A 20,667-nucleotide genomic window follows, 5' to 3' on the forward strand; every position below is an offset into this window, starting at 1 on the left:
TACCTTGACGGGAAGGTTTCCCAGTTTGAGGTCATATGCTATGGACTGGCCATCCCCTCATATGTTCACTCAGTTGTTCACTCTTGTGTAAGCTTGGGCTCATGCCAACAGCATCTGTCTCCTTCCATACCTGGATGACTGGATGATCCTGTCATCCTCTCAGAAGCAACTGCTTCAGCATTGAGACAAGCTCCTTGCTTTTGGCCACAACCTGGGATCATGGTAGATTGGGAGAAGCCACAATTTACCTCCAGGAAGAGGATGTAGTATCTTGGAAGGCTCATCAAAATGACAGGAGCAAAGTTCTTCCCATCAGATAACTGCATCAGCAGACTCAGAAAAGGAGCGCAACCATTACTTCCTCTACAAGAACTACCGATGTAACAGTGGCAACAGCTGCTTGGACATCTCAAATCATTGGAGAAGCTTGTTCCTTATGTGTTTTTTATAAGAGATCCCTCCAGTGAAGTACCTAAAGAGATGTTAGTTAGCTGCCAACAATACTCCTCATCATCTGGTTCTGGTGGAGCAAAGTGCATGGAATGATCTATTTTGGTGTCTAAACAACACAAACCTTGACAAGTGCCCACCTCAGGCGTGTTCTCCTTAAGTACTACTTCTCTTCGTGTAGGCATCAAAGGAGGGATGGGGTTCACACCTCAGGAATCAGAAGACCACTGTGGTGGTTTGATAGAGAAATGCCTGCACATTAAGCTGTTTGAAGTGAAGGCAGCTCTTTTGGCACTGCAAGTCTTTTCAACAGTGTTTGTTAGGCCCCTTGGTAGCGTTGATAAGCAACAACACTTGTTACACAGCACCTATGCAAGTTGGGGAAGCAGGCACACTCATGGGTGTTAGACAACTAAATGTATTTGACAGCAAGGTTCATTTTGGGCAAAAGGAATGTAATCACTGACAAGCTCAGTGACCAGGGACAAGTCGTAGGGGCAGCAGTTAGACCATTATTTGCTGGATCGGACGTGGATGCAGGTAAGCTTTAGTACTGAGCATCTTTTCTGTATAAGTATATATAAAGGTATCTCCCCCATCCTCCTCGCAGGGTACAGGATGGAAATGAAAGTGGTGCATTATGGAAATTCATCAGTACCTATAATACATTAATTACATTTACTGTATAGTTATGTTAAGCGTATGTATTGAACACTTCAGTAATAAAGTTTTTACTTTATTACTGAAGTATATTATACATACAAGTAAAAATTTCACATCACTGTTGAAATATTTTCAATACATGGGCAGTACATAAAGTTACCAGTTTCTTCCACATTTTAAACTTGTATCGGTTTGGACCCCTTATCATTAGAGATTTCAAGAAGCTCTCCAGGAAAATCTTTTGCTGCCGCATGGTTCATAAAGCCTGATTCCCCAGTCATTTGAACATTCATAAATGAAAACTGCTGCTTGAACTTCTCAAACCAGCCCTTCCTTGTTTTGAAAGACATATCAGCTGTTATTCAACCTTCGGGAAAAGGAAAAACAAAAACTTTGCTTTCTTTAAACATGAATAAATAGTACTACTGTACACTCCTTTGTGATGCTGATCCTCGATCTGCACAAACAATGGAATTTCCATTTGAATCCTGATCTTATCCCTCACCTTTGAGACATTCTTTGCGCTGCATGGGACACTTTCCATCACGGCAGCATGAATCTTTGTATTTTCTCCATGTACTTCAAGTTACTCTATTCCAGCCCATGAAGTCATTCTAGTGCTGCATAAGACAACCCTTCCTTGCACTTATCAAGTAGCTCTACCTTCTGTTCAAAAGTCATCACCTTCTGCCACTTAGAGCTATCTTGAGACAATGATGATGCTCTCTGAGGGGCTATGACAAAGAAAGAGTACTATGGGTGCTAACAAACACTAAAGTAATTGGAGATGCATACGCGACAATGGATGCAGAAAGCCTGAGACAGAGTGAGGCAGTGAAGTGGTGTTGTGCAGGGAAGGATGCGACGTGGGAGCATGAAGCGGGAGTGTGTGGAAAAGGTTGCATTTTGAAGCAGTTTGATCTAAATATTTTGATTATTGAAACAAATTGATTCTCCAAAGATCAATAACTGACTGTATACATTAAGGAATAAATGTAGATGGAAGTTAACAGTATGAAATAGATGAATAACAGAAGTAAAAAGACAAAGTAAAGCAAATTGATAAGAGCGAAGAATGTGAGAAATATTTAAGTCTTTGGGCTAGTATTCCTTTTACTTGAAACATGTTTAGGAAGCATGCCTTTACAGTGGCCTACTCTACTGAGTAGTGATATAATGTTATGTGATTTAAAAATTTTGCCCAGGGCTTCCCAGTATAGTGGATGCATGTAAGTGGATTTTCACTATATATTTTTCATAATGGTTTCAGTAGTTCAACAGCATATAGTTGAATTAGTGGTTGAGGAGGTTTTACCATGTTTGTTTATAATAAAAGACATAAGTACTCTGTCATAGCAGGAAAATAGTTTTATGTGTTGTGAAGCTTTGTCTGTTTGGAAATGTAAATGATTAAAAGTTTTTTGATGGGGAATTGGAAAACCAATTACAATAACTATCTCCTTGTACTGTTTGGCTTGATTTGATAACTTTCAAGATTAATGTTTAATATTTCAACAGATATCACAAAACATGCTGGTTGCTGCAGAGGGGGTCCAAGGTATTGCAAGTCATATGGCTAGGAGTCTAGTTCTCAATTTATCCAAGATTGATAGTGAAAACTTAAATGCAGGCTTTGATGGTGGTGGTTCTGAGAAGGTAATTGATATCCTCCTAATACTAGCAAGATTTGGAACAGTACATCGTAAGCAGGAGAAGATTATAAGGGATACAATAACATACATAAGGAATTGCCCAGCTATGTACAGCACCAACTTATTGGTAGAACCGTATGTATGCTTCCATTTTTTCTTGTAAATTTCATTGTGTATATTACTGAAGGGACTTGTGTATTTTACTTATTTTTACTCATGTATTGTATTGTACGTAATTTTAAGACTCCGTTTACTTAAATAACCATGATTGAATTTTTCAGATAATGTAGTGAGCTAATTTTATGCTTAGAAGTTTAAGGTACTAAATTAGTTTTAGTAAGTTTAAGGTCATTTGTTCCTATACGTATTGTAAACTTTCAACCTTCGAGAGGAGTATGAGCTAAGTTGGATCGGCCATTTAAGTTTAAATAAAAGAATAGTAGGGACTGGTTGTTGGCAGGTAGGAACACTGCTTGTACAGAGTATGAAGATTACGAGGAATACGATAACATACGGGCTGTAAGATCTCTTCACGTGTACCAAGGTTTTTCTTTTTCACAGGAACATTCCAATTATGTTTTCTTCCAGCAAGACAAGTCTCCTCACATTTGTACTCCATGGTGATCTTTTCGTAGAGGAACAACTGCATGCTGCAATCGGAAACCATACAATAGGTAGCCATGATTGGAAATCATATGATCAGTAGCTGTTCTTGGGAACCATACAATCGGTAGCTGAGATTGGAAATCATGTGATTGGGAACCACAGGGATAGGGATTTACTCATTTTTCATGTGATCGTTGCTCTCCAGTCGGCAGAGAACTGGTACACGTCACCTGTTACTTGTTCCTTCACACTGCTACCAGACCAGAAATCTTAAATGAGATCTTCTGATGGGCCATAACTATTTCTTGACCTAGATCTTCCTACTCTCAGAAACTGTTTTAGGGCATGGGATCCTCCCATGCCCAAGAGTTTCCCAGACACCAAGGTCTTCCAACTCATTCGCACGATGTACTGGTTTAACAGGCTGTGGACGGATAAAGCATGCAGTCGGACTGTTCTGGAGGTCAACCATAACTCAGCTACACTATGTTTAGGCATATGGCTCCATCAGTACCCATGTACTGTCTTGGCACCACCCTTAGTTATGATCCTGGGGAAGGGGACCCAATGGCTTGTTGAGATTTTCAGGTTAGAATTTTTCTGAATTAAATACTAAATTAAGCATTAAACAGCTTGAATCTCAGGTAAGATTCCGTTTAGACTACTGTACCTTTCAAATTGCAGTTAACTGACTGGTTGAAGAGCATGGTAAACTTATGTTCGGAAAAGAAATAATAGGAAAATAATTTAGTTTACAATTGTTTAAAGCAATATTTATGAAAATTGAGTAATGTCCTATAATGGGAAAAAAGAAATGAAGGGTACCAACTCATTTGGCATACAACTACAATTAGGATTTAGCTTATATGTCAATAATGCACTCATACATGAATGTTAGTATTCTGGGTTTAATGTACAAAGATATATAATGAAATTATTCCACTGATAACTCAAAACCCTTATCACTGCCTTTCTGCAGTGTTACTCTATATGGTAAATTTATAAACACCTTCGAAGTGGAATTCAGTTTATTGACAACACTATCAATTACTTTTTTGTATACATCTGTACTCTGACTTTCAAGGCATTATATCAGTTCTGAATCAGGAAGATTTAATGCAAACTCCAAGTACGGATTATCACGTACCGAAAAGAACAGTCCACACAGGTACAATCTGGTCCTGTCCTCAACAAACAAAAACTTCATTTACTTTATTGCTGTTTAGTTCTGTTGTGGACTTTACTCACATGAAATAATTTCAAAATAATATATTTTTTTCCGTAGCAAAAGTGGATTTTGAGAGGATTCAAATTTTATGAAATGTTTAATGAGCCACTTTACCACAGACACAAACTATTATTATTATTATTACTATTATTATTGTTATTATTATTATTATTATTATTATTATCGTTGTTATTATTATTATTATTATTATTTCTGGGCTCCGACCTGTGCCGCGCAGTGAAATACTCCTAGAGCACTATTTCTAAGGAATATAACTGCTATATATTACCAGAGAAAAAAAGCATAAGAATGCCAGGTTGAACCCAGCTCGCTCACCTATATAAGGTGTCGGTATAAAATACTGGGGCGTGATAATTCACAACCAGAGGTCTCGCACTATTTAGATATCTCCTCTTCAAAATCCCCGCCACAGCGAGGTGCCGTTCAACACTACTACCACTAACCCAACCCACGCCAGTGACGACACTCCTTTATAGCACTTGTTGTTATTAAGTCCAACATGTTTTTTTCTTGTGTTTACCCTTGGATTTATCATTATTTTATAATCGATGGCCGATTCCCATGATACCCCATCGAAGTTAAGTACTTTATCCATGAGTTTTAGCGAGATTGGGCAGTGTAACCTCTGTTTTTATTAATTGAGAAGTGTTTATATATGAACGGCGTCCCCGTTCTTACCGTTCATGGTTCGGCTCTGCCCTTTTTCTCGTTAGTTCGTCCGTCATTAATTTTTGTTCGAACTTTTAGGAGTTTTTTCCTTACATTTATATAGTACACCATCTTTATGCTTTCATCTAGCATTAATTTTAAGTTATCCTATGATATCAGTGTTAGCGTTTCATCAAGGAGTAGGTTATGTTGGTATGCCTGCATTCGTGCATGTTGGTGGATTGCGTCACCTTTGAGATTGTTTCGCTAGTTCTAGGAAGACGACCATCTCACTTATTATTATTAAACCTTTTAGTTTTATTACGCTCCACCTAGTTTTACATTTGGTTCGAGTGGGACTCTCGCGTATTTTGTTGTTTTTACTGTTCGATCTACCGCTTCAGTAACTAGGTTGGTACCCCTGCTTTCCATCTGCTGATGGCGTCATGCTCCTCCCTTACCACTCGCCCGAGTCCCTCTCTCGCCATATTATTTCTGCATGCCTAACCTTACTTACGTGATTTCGCTTTTAATTCATTAATTTTTTTTTATGTATTTGTGCATTGATATTATATTTATTGCTTTACTCCGTTATGATCATATTTTTGGGATTTTCATGTCATGTTGAGGGGATCTCCAGTTGGTAGCCCTGTCTACCACTACGCACTGGTGATTCCCCGGTACCATAACCCCCTCCCCACAGGTTGGGGAGGCTATTCCATCCCCCCCTCCTCCAGTGTACACCCATCCTCTCACTCGATGGTTGTTGGTTATGACATACGGGTCAAGTATGCTTGTTCCTCAGTCTTCCCTCAACGTTCCGACATATTGAGGACTGAGTGTACCCACGGGGTGTGACTTAGTCTCATTCATTCATACCGGGCGGTTTCGTCTCCCCCCCTCCCGTCGCCCCGATTGGCCATCGGTCGGGGGAGGGGGAGGGCCGGGACCACCGGGGACTATCACACGTGATTAGTCGGTATGACTGCACCTTGGTGTAAATTTTGCTTTTAGCTATGGTTGTAAGAATGAGCACTTATATTAGGAGTGTCCCCACCTACGGTACCTCCTGCTATTATCGTCCGCATAGGACTTATTAATATCCCATATCATTATATTATATTCTACATGAATCATTACCTTCGTCCCGGTACCTCCGGTTGGGTAGTGGGGGTTCCATTGGCTCCCCCCGCGCTCTCCCGTGGTACCCATCGTCATCAGACATCGGAGCCTTCGGGCTCTTAAATACAAGATCTGTTGACACTGACACAGTTTTGATTAATATCCTCCCTCCGGGAGCCCTATTCAATTACAGACATTAGTTTTAGATCATAACTGGAGTTTTCTATTTATGTATTTTAAGGATGTATCTTCGGTTACTTTAAGTTTACTTTAAGTTACTTTAAGTTTACTTTACCAACCCTGTTCCCCGGCCCCGGAACTAGTTTTGATTATATTTATTCATCACTGTTTTTTGCATCCTTTTTCATCCCTTTTTATTTTATACCTCCCTGGTAATGACGGGATGGTATATTCCTCGCTATGACAATATTATTTCATTGATAATCTTAACTTATTACGGAATTGTTTCAACAATGTCTGTTAATTTTTATAATTTTTTCCCCGGTTACTATACCGGTTCGAAATTTTGTTCATAGCCTTTTGTCCCGATTTCATATCGGTCTATTTTAAGAATCCGGAACACCCGGATCTTTTTAGGTTATTAACCTATTATGGGATACTCACGTATCTGTATTTTATTCTATACTTCCCAAGTAGCGACGGGATAGTGTATTTCAAGCTATGACAATATTATTTCATTGATAACCTTAACTTATTACGGGATTGTTTTAACAATGTCAGTTTATTTATAAGTTTTTCCCCGGTTACTAAACCGGTCCTAGAGTTGTTCATAGCCTTTTGTCCCGGTTTCATATCGGTCTACTTTAAGAACCCGGAACACCCGGATCCTTTTAGGTTACTAACCTATTATGGGACACTCACGTATCTTTATTTTATTCTATACTTCCCAAGTAGTAACGGGATAGTATATTTCTCGCTATGACAATATTTTTTCATTGATAACCTTAACTTATTATGGAATTGTTTTAACAAAGTCAGTTAATTTATGATAAGTTTTTCCCCGGTTACTGTACCGATCTGAATTTTGTTCATAGTCTTTTGTCCCGATTTCATATTGGTCTAATTCAAGAATTCGGAGCATCCGGATCTCTTTAGGTTCCTGACCTGCTATGGGATACTTATGTATCTTTATGTTATTCTATACTTCCCCAGTACCGACGGGATAGTATATTTCGCGCTATGACAATATTATTTCATTGATAATCTTCACCTTTTATGGAATTATTTTGACAATGTCAGTTAATTTATGAAAGTTTTCTCCCCGGTTATTATACCGGTCCGAAATTTTGTTCATAGCCTTTTGTCCCGGTTTCATACCGGTCTATTTTAAGAATTCGGAACACCCGGATCTTTTTGGGTTACTACCCTACTATGGGACACTGTAGGTGCCCCTGTCGTTACTATCTATAATTATAACTTCGGATATATTATTTTGGGATTTTCATTTTATTTCCTTTGTGATTGATCGATTTAAACATTTATTCTCGATCTATTTATTTTACATTCCCAACGGAGTTACCTTGTTCATTAGTAACGATATACCCTCTTTCGGAGCTCGCAGTCTCTTCCCTTGGCGACTCTTTAGATCTGGGTTGGCGGGTTTGCCTGGAGTGTCAGGGCAAAGAGACCCTGTGTCTCTTCCTTTTAGGGTTTTCAAGGAAGCACGTGGCTGATGTCGGGCCACGTCCCGTTGTCCCTAAAGTTAAAGCTACCTGCCAGCCCTACCAAAGACTCACAGGTCTTCCAAATCATCAAACCAGTTAAGACTTCTCTTGGGTCGAGAGCGAAGCCCGGCCTGAAACCTACGACCCCGGAGGCTCCCTTCGATCCGGCAACCCTTTCCAGATTGATGCATGGCCTCTCGTGGCATGGTTAGTTTCAACCTGACCTTTCATTAGAAGAGGCCGGCGACCGATCCCAGGGATGAGGTAGAAATTTATTTCTATTTGAACACGATGTTGTGCTGATATTTATCCATATATATACATATATATATAAATTACGGACCTCTGTAGCTCACTGGCTCAAACCTCGTGTCACATACCGAGTCACCACGAATTATAGGATGGAAGATTCCTGGTGCCTCTGTGAACTTGACAATTGAATGGAATTATTGCCCATTAGGGGGAAGAGAGAGTGCTAAACCAGATAGCCTCTTACAGGGTCTCATTTGTTATGGGCTACCTCAACAGCACAATATATCATCCCGGATGCCTCTAAGCTCCCGGAATTCGTCGAAAGCAATCCGTGGAAGGGGGCCTTGCGCTCTCCCTTCAAAGATGGTATGTTAACCATCGAAGGGTTTGGCACCCGGACTGTAGAAGATTTTGAATTCTACCCGCCGGGTCTACAGTTCCCTCTCTCTGGTTTCGCATGCCTTACCGAGGAGACACTCGTAAGGTTTGACAAGGTCCCCAAAGAAACCAAAATGTACCCAAAGGGGCAGGCTCAGTCCACCTGGGTCCGGCCCTTAAACGAGTGGGAGTGTGTTAACACTACGTTAACACCTCACAAGAGCCCGTACACGATGTTTCTAGTGGAGGAGTAAACCCCTACTCCGTGTGTCACTAAGATATCGGACCTTGCTCAGCAGGCAATAAACGAGGACAAGCCGTTACCGCAGCTGAAGGAAACGCATCCGACCTCCCTCCTGTCCCTGGGGGATCACGATTGCTGGACTAACGCCCCGGCGACCTTCACATCGAGTAAATTAAGCGCTGACTGTGCTCCCATTCAGTTCAGTGAGTGGCTACCCAGGCTTCCGGAATCTCTGATATGCCTCGAGCTCGAAGCCTGTATGCGCCTGAGTAGACATATCAACTCGGCTACAATGGCAGAAAAGACCTCTTTAATGTATGAAGAAGAACCACCTTTTAAGGTCTTGACGAAGTCATTACTTCAAACCTTACTGTCTGATTCCTACGACTTCTTTGCGGCCAGACGTCGTTGCTGTAGGCATGTCTTGTCTGAGGCCACTATCAGACATGAGCCTAACAAGCTCATTAAAGCCCCAGTCTGGAGCTGCTAGGGTCAATCAGAGCCTCAAGGTTCGATGGGCTTAGTCCCCAAGCACAAGTTCGAACCGGCCAGCAACCAATCTCGAGGTAGAAAGAGTCTGAGATCTTTCCATTCCTTCCAAACCGGCAGTCCCAACAGGTGGTTCAAACCATCCCGGTGGCACAAGGGAGTCGACCTTTCACTTCGAAGGGTCAACCCCAACAGCAATACGTGCTGGTTCCTCAGTCCCAAGTAGCAACTACCTCCTATGCTACTTCCCCAGCCCTTAGGCCCACCTTTGAAACTCAGGGTGCTTTCCAGGGTTACCAGCGCCCCAGAGGCGCTAGCTCGAGAGGAACTTTTCGCAACAGCTACTCTCGAGGCCGAGGAGGTAAATCCGCAGCAAATCATTGGGAGTTCTCAGGTAGGGGTAGGACTTTACATCTTCCGGAACCGTTGAACGTTCAACATTTGGGCTTTCAGTATAATTTCCAAAGGTCTGGGGTGGAGTTGGATAGAATGGCCCCCTCCACCAACCAGTTTTCATCAACATCCAACGGAAGAGCTAGTCTTATATGAAAACGATTTATTGCAAAAGGAAGCAATAAAGAAAGTAAATCGTTTGTAATTTCAGGATCACTTGTTCAGCGGGCCAAAGAAAGACTCAGAATAGCGAAGAGTAATCCTAGACCTGTCGCTTCTGAATTCTTACATTTAATGCGACAAGTTTCACATGCTGACCATCTCTCAGGTGCGGACCTTGCTTCTCTGTGGGGCCGTCACCTCCCCTATGGATCTTGCAGACGTTTGCTATCATGTTCTGAAAGCAAGGCATTTTCGTCCGTTTCTAGGCTTCAACTAGGCAAACTGCCTCACAGCAACTACAGAGTGATAATCTCTTACAACAGTTTTGGTTCCAAATCAACTTCGAGAAATCTCGTTTGGTCCTGAGGACAAGTTTCATGGTTAGGATTCAATGGGTTCTATGCTCCCACACTCTGTCTCCCAACAGCCAAGAGGAACGATATAGCAAAACACAATACGTTTTCTCAAAGACAAATTGTCTTCCAGAAGAAATCAAGAGAGAATCCTGGGTGCCCTCCAGTTTGCCTCAGTAACAGATATACTACTGAAGGCCAGACTGAAAGATATAAGCCGAGTATGGTGCTCCAGGAAAACGAGTAATATCGAGACAAAGGGCTCGACTCCAACCAATTCTGAAGAAAAGACTTCAACCATGGACAAAGGTCAAAATCTGGCAAATCCGTTTCCTTACAATATCCACCCCCAAGCTCGTCATTTACACAGACGCCTCCCTAACAGGCGGGGGGGGGGGGGGGGGGGGGGGATACTCTCAGTACACGAAAGTCCTGGGACTATGGTCGACAATATTCCGCCAACTTCATATCAATGTTTTAGAGGCCATGGCGGTATTTTTGACCTTAAGCAACCGGCTCCAGCCAAAAACCAACATATCAGGTTTCTTCTAGATAGATAGTGGCGGACGCACTTTCGAGGACAACTCCGCTGGAGTCGGAGTGGTCACTAGACCCAATGTCCTTCAGTTGGATTCTTTCTCAGGTTCCGGATCTCCAGATAGATCTGTTTGCAACAAAGTCCAACTACAACTGGAGTGCTACGTAGCTCCCAGCCCGGATCCTCAGGCTTACGCCACAGACGCACTATCATTAGTCTGGAACACTTGGGAGAGAATTTACCTATTCCCACCAATAAATCTGTCGATGAAAGTGTTAGACAAGTTCAGGACTTTCAAAGGCCAAGTTGCTCTAGTAGTCCCCATCTGGCCCAAGCACAACGGGTTTCCCCTTCTGGTGGAACTGGGTCTCCACCTCGACAGATCCCCAATCCAATACTAACACAAGCAGTACAACTCGCTGTGTGTTAGCTTCCTCAAATTCAGAATGCCCTACCTTTCTGGACTTTATGAAATTTGCAGCTCAAGAGGTGCAGATATTGATCCTCAAATACGTTATTTTTAGAATCAGATAAGAGGGGATCCACCCTTCGACAGTATGATTCGGCTGTTATGAAACTTGCCAGTTTTTAAGGGACTCAAAGGTTGAGACGATGACTATGAATCTGACAGTAACCTTCTTCAGAATTTTATTTGAATCAGACTTAACGACTTGTACTATTACCACAAATTAAGTCAGCCTTGAAGGTTTTACAATTGGCTTTAATATTGCCCTTACAGATTCATACTTCTCATCCATCCCGAGAACCTGCGCCAGATTGAAACCATCAACTCACCCTAGCTCAGTTTCCTGGTTTCTGAATGACGTACTTAAGTTGGCTTCAGACACTCTTAACGAGACTTGCCATTATATTCCATTGGTTAGGAAATCCTTGTTCTTAATGAACCTGACTTCTGGCGCCAGAATATCAGAACTTTCAGCCTTGTCTAGAGATCCAGGTCATATTGAATTTCTCTCGTCAGGGGAAGTACTCCTTTCCCCTGACAAAAGATTTTTAGCGAAAATGAGGACCCCCAGGACAGACGGTTCCCCTGGAAGATTGTCCCACTTCCGCAGGACCCATCTTTATGTCCAGTAAACACTCTGGAAGCCTACTTAAACATATCTCCCGTTCAGTCCTCGGGGCCCTTACCCATTAGAGAAGGTGAAGAACCATCATCCTGAAAGGACTCAGACAGAAGATTCTGCATTTCATTAACGGGCTACCTAGAATCATTCCCACATCACTCCCTCACGTCCATGATATATGAGCTGTAGCTACCTCAGTTAATTACTATGAACTTCACTGGACTTACTAAATATATAGGCCGGAAGTCTCCAACAGTATTTAAACGCCACTGCTTAAAACCTCTGGAAGCCTTATATTTGCTACAGTGGCAGCAGGGAATGTGATTCCTCCTGAACATAGTGAACCTTAATCAACTATGTCTTGCTATCCTCTTACCTGTTATTTTGGATTTTATTTTACTTCCTCAGGTATTGTTCCAAGATTTGGGACCATTTCTCTGGTACTATTTCACTGCGCGGCACAGGTCGGAGCCCAGAAAAGGGATTTTGACGAAGGAAAAATCTATTTCTGGGCGAGAGACCTGTGCCGCCCAGTGAACCCTCCCTTGACTTCCCTCCCAACATGGGCCCCAAACCTTGGGTGCTATGAGGAGTGACGTCACTGGCGTGGGTTGGGTTAGTGGTAGTAGTGTTGAACGGCACCTCGCTGTGGCGGGGATTTTGAAGAGGAGATATCTAAATAGTGCGAGACCTCTGGTTGTGAATTATCACGCCCCAGTATTTTATACCGACACCTTATATAGGTGAGCGAGCTGGGTTCAACCTGGCATTCCTATGCTTTTTTTCTCTGGTAATATATAGCAGTTATATTCCTTAGAAATAGTGCTCTAGGAGTATTTCACTGGGCGGCACAGGTCTCTCGCCCAGAAATAGATTTTTCCTTCGTCAAAATCCCTTTATTATTATTATTATTATTAGTTCAATTAGCTCATTATGCATGTTGCATGAGATTTTTCATAACTCTGACCATCCTCTACATTCAGATCTTCCTGGACAATTCCATCCTGTTCGTAATACTAGGCATGCAGTTAATTCTAATTGCCAGGCCTTTTCCATGATGAGGCTCAATACTACACAGTATTCTAGAAGTTTCATTCCAGCTGTGACCAAGTTGTGGAATGATCATTCTAATAGGGTAGTTGAATCAGTAGAACTTCAAAAGTTCAAAATTGCAGCAAATGTTTTTATGTTGAACAGACTGACATAAAGTCTTTTTATAGTTTATATATGACATCTGTTTTGATGTTTCTGTTTTTGGAATGATTTATTGTTAATTTGTTCTCATCATTTATTTATTTCCTTATTTCCTTTCCTCACTGGGCTATTTTTCCTTGTTGGAGCCCTTGGGCTTATAGCATCTTGCTTTTCCAACTAGGGTTGTAGCTTGGCTAGTAATAATAATAATAATAATAATAATAATAATAATAATAATAATATTGTTACTTGCTAAGCTACAACCCTAGTTGAAAAGCAGGATACTATAAGCTCAAGGGCTCCAACAGGGAAAATAGCCCAGTAATGAAAGGAAATAAAGAAAGTATCTAGGCTATAAGAAGTACTGAATAAAAATATGAAATATCTTAAGATCAGTAACAATTTTAAAATAGATCTGTCATATATAAACAATGAAGAGAGAATAGTGTGCCAGAGTGTCCCCTCAAGCAAGAGAACTCTAACTCAAGACAGTGCAAGGCCATGGTACAGAGGCTATGGCACTACCCAAGACTAGAGAAAAATGGTTTGATTTTGGACTTCTAGAAGAGCTGCTTACCCTAGCTAAAGAGTCTCTTCTACCACTTACCAAGTGAAAAGTAGCCACTGAACAATTACAGTGCAATAGTTAACCCCTTGAGGGAAGAAGAATTTTTGGTTATCTAAGTATTTTCAGGTGTATTGAGGAGAAGGTGTAAAGAATAGGCCAGAATATCCGGTGTATGTGTAGGCAAAGGAAAAATAAACCATAAAGAGAGTAGGTGAGTTGCATGGTCTCTCTTATTTAGTCTCCTACACTAAGAATTGGAAGGAGGTCTTTAGTTTTGTGCCAGGCTTCATGGCCTAAACCAAGAACCTGTTGGTATACGACACCACGTTCAAAACTTTTTCCATCCCCTCTCTATCTGAATCTTCAGGTGGTGACCAAGAGAAGATGCTTTTGTGTCCCGTGAGGGCTCTGGTATTATCTTAAGAGGACCAATACTTCAAGCCTGAGTGTCAACAAATCTCCCTTAACAGTTGCATGACCAAGAAAGGGGTGTTGAGGAACACAATCTCTTTGGCTTCATGAAACGATCTGTATAGCATGCAAGAGGATCAAGGTGCCAGTCAAAAGTATAGGCCCCTCCCCTATCCTTCAAGAGAAATCTTGCAGTTAGCTGGGGTTTTGAAATGCCAAATCACCCTCACAACCTTTTATATACAGGAGTATACTTTACCCACCCGTCCCTTGATGGTGGCTGCTGAAGTAGTTGTGTAGCCAGCCTAGCTCCCAAAAAGAACAGAAAGCATCTTATTTGTGGTAATGTATAGATGAAATTCTGGAATGAAAGGAAGAATGACTGGCTCTTGTCCTTAATTTTCTGCCCCCTCTCTTGGGAACAAAATATGGTACTGGTAAGTTACACATCTGAGTTTCAATTCTTTAGGATCCAGAAAAGTATCTCCCCCATCCATCCTAATGAGGTTCCCTCATTAGGGAGGATAGGTAGTTGAATTTATACCAACTCATTGATCATCATACACAAGGTATATTATTCAGACTTCTATCCCTTTCAAGGGAAGGGATCCCTCCTTTTACCACGTACCAATCTTCTTGGACAAGCCAGGTGCTATCAGTCTATGATATTATTATTACTTGCTAAGCTACAACCCTAGTTAGAAAAGCAGGATGCTATAAGCCCAGGGGCTCCAACATGGAAAATAGCCCAATGAGGAAAGGAAAGAAAGAGAAATAAAAATTTAAGAAGAGTAACAATATTAAAATAAATATCTGTTACATAAACTATAAAAAAAATGTTAACAAAACAAGAGGAAGAGCAAGACAGAACAGCATGTCCGAGTGTATCTTCAAGCAAGAGAACTCTAACCCAAGACAGTGGAAGACCATGGTACAAAGGCTATGGTAGTACCCAAGACTAGAGAACAATGGTTGGATTTTGGATAGGATGTTGTTTTAGTCATAGCCTTTGCTTAAATATGAGACCAGCCAGATTGACACTTCCAACGAATAAAAGGAATCAATCACTTTCAGTTTTAGGGGGACATCCGACCAACCAGTCAGTGAGTTTCTTATATTGAAGGATGTAAGGTTTGTATATGCTTAGGAGGAAATAAATTTTGAAAAATAATTTAAAAGTTAAACTTTCCATCTCAACCACCCCTCTCAGTCTTGAAACAAGGTCAAAGGTAAAGTGCTTCTGACAGGTGGAGAGTTGTGGCTACTTGTTCTCTTTATCAACTGTTGCTAACTACCTCATTAATGAATTTAACCCTTTTACCCCCAAAGGACGTACTGGTACGTTTCACAAAACCCATCCTTTTACCCCCATGGACGTACCGGTACGTCCTTGCAAAAAACTGCTATTTACTTCTTTTTTTGCATATTTTTGATAACTTTATGAAAAACTTCAGGCATTTTCCAAAAGATTGAGACCAACCTGACCCCTCCATGATGAAGATTAAGGCTGTTAGAGCAATTTAGAAAATATATATTGCAAAATGTGCTTGAAAAAAAAAAAATGCCTGGCGGTTAAGGGTTGGAAAGTTCCAAATACCCTGGGGGTAAAAGGGTTAATGAATTTAACAGCCATTCCAGCTCCATTGAAGACTTATTCCCTATTTCAAAGGGCTCAAATGTGCATTACTAGAAAAAATATAAATTAGTTTTAAAATTTGTCATATTTTACAGCATGGAGTCTGATCAACAAGCACGAGCAATTATCCTTCGTTACTTCTTGAGCCTAGATAAATGTAATCAGGAGGACAGAGCTCTAGCTGGAGTTATATATAAGCATTTGAAGCAGATGTATTCCCAGTACACAAGTGATCGAAGAGACTTTGCAAATTCTCAGAAGCATCGGTTTAAATCACGACTTTTGCAAGTGTTCATGATTTTACTGCCATTGCTTTCTCAGGTATGATTGCTTATACGTATTGCGTTGATTATTTTATTACAGTGGTTCCCAGGTTCTCAAACTTTATTTTTTCCTGATAGCTGTTCTAATACCTAAACTTATTTGTTAGACAAAGATTAAATTTTTCCATAGACTCATTGTGAATTAGATCAATGTTCCAGACCTTAAATTTCACTTATTAAAATGCATTTTAGCACAGAATTTGCAGTCATTGCTTGTTTAAAAGCATACTTAAGAACAAATCACTTCATTTTGCATGCTAATTATAAGAATTTATAGACTAAGTATGGTGCCTATCATTATGCTTGGCTACATCACACTTGCGCGCACAACTCTCAAACTTTACAATTACCTTTTTTTCAATCTTTTATGATTTTGATAATTTTTTTCTCTAGCTTATCACAATCTTTTATCTACTTAGGCTTCATTGTGTTTGTATGAATATCCCCAAAAACTATACAAAGAAGGAAAATTTTACCATCTATATTTTAGGCTTGAGCATTTTTTTAAATTATTTGGATGACATGTTTAGGGTGCTGGGATATGGATTGGCTTCATTTTCCCCAGAAGAAGGGCAGTTCAAAGGGAGTTACTACATCACTAAGGTCTAAATAGAAAAATAGAATTTTAATCATAAAATTTTTTTATTCCTATACTCACATGATGTTCATATTGTTTCTTCTCTAGAAGCTCTGTTTATCATTTATCCCTAAAATTTCATAGAAAATTACCCCATTTTCTTTATTTTTGAAAGATACATGCCCTAGTTAAGTAAAGAAACAATCTAGCAGTTAATCGTAACACAATAAGAATTTCTCATTCTTTTGACACCACCTTGCTTAGGGGTTTTGGATGGCACCCAAGTGTCTACCAGCTTCCTGTTGCTGGGGCTGGGACCCCATGCCACAGCTTTGTACAAGGGGGCGTTGGGTCTCCAATGACCAAGGTAAACAAATGAGACAGGTCGGTAACCAAGGTGGACAGATAATACGACCCCGTGTTTCGCCTTCGCCCGTGGTTGTGGCTGATGTCCCTGGCTACCTCTCTCTCCCCCCCCCCAATAGGCCAATGTACAGGGTTACAGCTGTGAACCCATATCACGTCCCACCGAGGTCATGGGTCTTGTTCCTCAGCTATCATAGCAGCCAAGTGGGACTAGTGCACTTTTGTCATAATCTGGGAATTTTGATAATCTTATAAAAGTTGAATCTCCTACCTAAGTTGAGGTTGAAGCACTTGAGTATGCTGGTAAATACAATAGCAGTGAGTCTATCAGTTAGACAATTGCATCAGCAATCCCAAGGGGGTAGTGCATCTATTCTGTCAAAACAGAACTACCAGCTCAGCTCTGGCAGAATCTTCTTGGCCAACTTTCCTCGCTAGAGAAGAGGGCAATTTTGCCAGAAATCTCTTAAGTACAGTTTGAAGAATCACTGGTCAGTCTCCATGGATCTCCCATCCTTCCTTAGACCAGCAGGATGGTATGCTTAGGTCGATCTTACCTGTTGGCTGAACAAGGGGAATCCAACTCAACTCTCCGCCTTCTGACATGCAAATCTGCTCAGATGTATCAAAAGATGGGAGGGGACCACACCCAAACAACTTGGTCATCTCAGGGGTGTGGTCAGAAGAAGTATCTTACTTTCTAGCACCGCAAGAATTCTAGGAACATTGAGGAGGTATCACGTGGGTTGTTGTGTCTAGCTCTGCAAACTGACAAAGTGGATACATATTGGGATGGCATTCCACGCCGTAGAGTTGTCGGCCAAATACATTACGGGCTAGAGGTATGCATGTTGTCTATGATAATGTATAAATGGAAGTAGAATGACTGGCTTTTCACCTCTATTCTTCCTGCCCATCTATTAGGAACAAAGGTTACTCGAATCCAACTTGATGCCGATAAACCACGCTTCTAAGCTCTATCCTTTAGAACCTAGAGAAGTTCTCCCCCATCCTCATTTGATGAGGGGAAGGATGGTGGAATATGTACTAACCCATTGATCATCATACGCCATGTGTATTAGTCCGGACTGCTATCCCCTTCAGGGAAGGGATCCCCTCTTTGACTACATACCAATGTTCTTGGACAGGCCAGGCCCTATCAGCCTATTCTTCCCAATGATAGCTCGATAAGTTGTTGGATTCATCTTCTTTATTCCCGCACGGGACCAGGAAGATTGACATTTCCATGGACGAAAAAGAACCAGCCAGTTCAGTTCTAGGGGATGACCGACCCATCAATCACTGAGTCTCCCTACCTAAAGGATGATGGATTGTCTTTGGCATAGGAACAAATCACAAATTTTATGTTAAACTTCGCTCCTCAATCACCCCTCTCAGTCCTGAGCAAAAAGGTTATAAGTGAAGAGATTTTGATAGATGGGGTGCTAGGCTCTGCCCTTGCTCCCACCTGTCGCTTAACTGCTAGTTAAAACAATTTAATGGCTGTTCAGCTCACACTGAAAACATGTCTCTTACCTAAGGGACTCAGGTTTTTATAACTCAGAAAAATACAAATTAGTGTACTGTACTTTAAAAATTTGTGATTTCTTCTCTAAATAAAAATAACCCACTATGATATTTAAGTCTTTTTTTATAGTTAGACTTGTAAGAGTAATAAGATGATGATTGCTAGAAATTATCCCATTAAAGAAAACCTGTGATGAGCTAGTGGCCGAGCTTGTAAGCGAATGAAACCGCACTGTCATCTTGAGTGATCACATGATGTAATCGACCAGCTGATGTGATACATTACCAATAACAATAAAAATTAGGAGCATCTACAATATGAAACGCCATCTCCCAAATTGAAATGATGTTCCTCAAGAAAGCTTACTTTACCAAGAGGAAGCGTAGGATAATCCCTCTACCTACTCTGTGTCCTGCCTTGTAGTATAGATGTCTTTTAGAGTGACTAGGTATGCAAAAATGCAAGGGTTTGCAGAAGGACTAAAGTAATTTAAGAATTCGAGACTATGAGAGGAACTTTACTTTATAATGCACAGAGAACTTTCAATACCCTTACTGAAGGAGCACTATGTAATTACAGTATGATGACTAGACCCAACTTTGGAAGCTAGGTTAGTGTAAGCAACCGAACAGGCAAATCAAACTTACTGCCTGCAAGAGATAGCTCACAAGCCTCTGAGAATGACAAAAGAAGTTGAATAAGTTAAAACCCAAAAGGTTCATCACTAACTTTGCTGGTAAGCATGTAAAAACTATTTTTCGTAATTCCCCTTGTAGTAAAAATTACTTTCTCGGCCATTTGAGTTGTAAGCGGTAGTCTTTCTACTTACAATATACAACCTTTAATTCTGTGCAGTGTATACTCTTCTGCTTCTGTTCCTTAAACACTAACATGGAACATAATTTCTGAGAGGAACCATGAGATATCATACTGCTCATAATGGTTATTTAAAACTCAGTGCTTTCCCTGTGCAGAAATGCTAACCAATCAAGTAGTTATTAAATTAGAATGTTATAAACACTTAGCACAATCTGGAAGGGGAGTACACAATCTGGATGACAATCTGGAAGGGGAGATACAATTCTTAACGAAACACTTCGACAGAGTAAAGAGGAGAATGGGAAACTGATAGAGTGCTTCTTACTATTAGCCACTACATGTTTTCTTTACTGAGGTATGTATCTTTTGAAAAGAAATGAAATGGAAAATTTTTGTAAAATTTTAGGGGTAAACGTTGATAAACCGATCATCTAGAGAAGACGCAATATGAACATCAGGGGAGGTTCATAGAAATAATTTTTCACATTTTTACAAATAAAAACAGGTATAATTAGTGAAATTTTACTACTGTATATATATTTTGTAAGAAGAAGTATTGTTATTTTCAACTTGTAAAACGAATTTGTAAATCTCCCTTATCCGTTTTTTATAAATACTTATGAAAAGTATAGAAATTATCTTCTTGAACTAGGTTACAGTATATTATTTTTAAATTCACACCATTTTGCATCAAATACAGGTATGATACTTAAAGATGAGACTAAAATAATAATTATACTGTATTGGGAAAAGATTTACAACAATCGCCTATAGAAAATGATCGTTAAACGAGAATGGATTTGTATTATTTCAAGGAAATTTTGAAACCCACTAAAATCTCCAAGAATCAGGACATTTATTTATTGAGAGTTTAGGTGGTTTAGATGATAAGCAATTTACGTAGGTAAAGTATTTCAGGATAAAAAGCTTGTGAAGTTTGTAGGGAATATGTCTCATGCCATGTGATTCTATACTATAGTCCATTTCTTTTAGCGAGTCATATTTGCACCGACTCCCAACGGTGCCCTTTTAGCTCGGAAAAGTTTCCTGGTCTCTGATTGGTTAGAATTATCTTGTCCAACCAATCAGCGATCAGGAATCTTTTCTGAGCTAAAAGGGCACCGCTGCGAGTCGGTGTAAATATGACTCGCTAAAAGAAATGGACTATAGATATACTGTAGTGCTATTTGATTATTCTGAAATATAGTATTTTTTATAATATGGAATACTTAGCTTTGACCATGCGTGTCATGTAATGATGTTTGTCTTTCTC

At 40.3% G+C, this 20,667-nt stretch overlaps 1 protein-coding gene across 1 annotated transcript in view; it reads left to right on the forward strand.

Moving 5' to 3' along the window:
- The window catches only part of LOC137619585 (probable methyltransferase TARBP1), an 83,108-nt gene that overhangs the window by 25,495 nt on the left and 36,946 nt on the right, over positions 1-20,667 (forward strand). The window contains exons 4-5 of the mRNA XM_068349750.1: positions 2,632-2,900; positions 15,877-16,102. Coding sequence (XP_068205851.1) covers positions 2,632-2,900; positions 15,877-16,102 — 495 coding nt within the window. The remainder of the gene's footprint in view (positions 1-2,631; positions 2,901-15,876; positions 16,103-20,667) is intronic.

This window comes from Palaemon carinicauda, chromosome 26, assembly GCF_036898095.1.
Source record: "Palaemon carinicauda isolate YSFRI2023 chromosome 26, ASM3689809v2, whole genome shotgun sequence".
Taxonomy (NCBI): domain Eukaryota; kingdom Metazoa; phylum Arthropoda; class Malacostraca; order Decapoda; family Palaemonidae; genus Palaemon; species Palaemon carinicauda.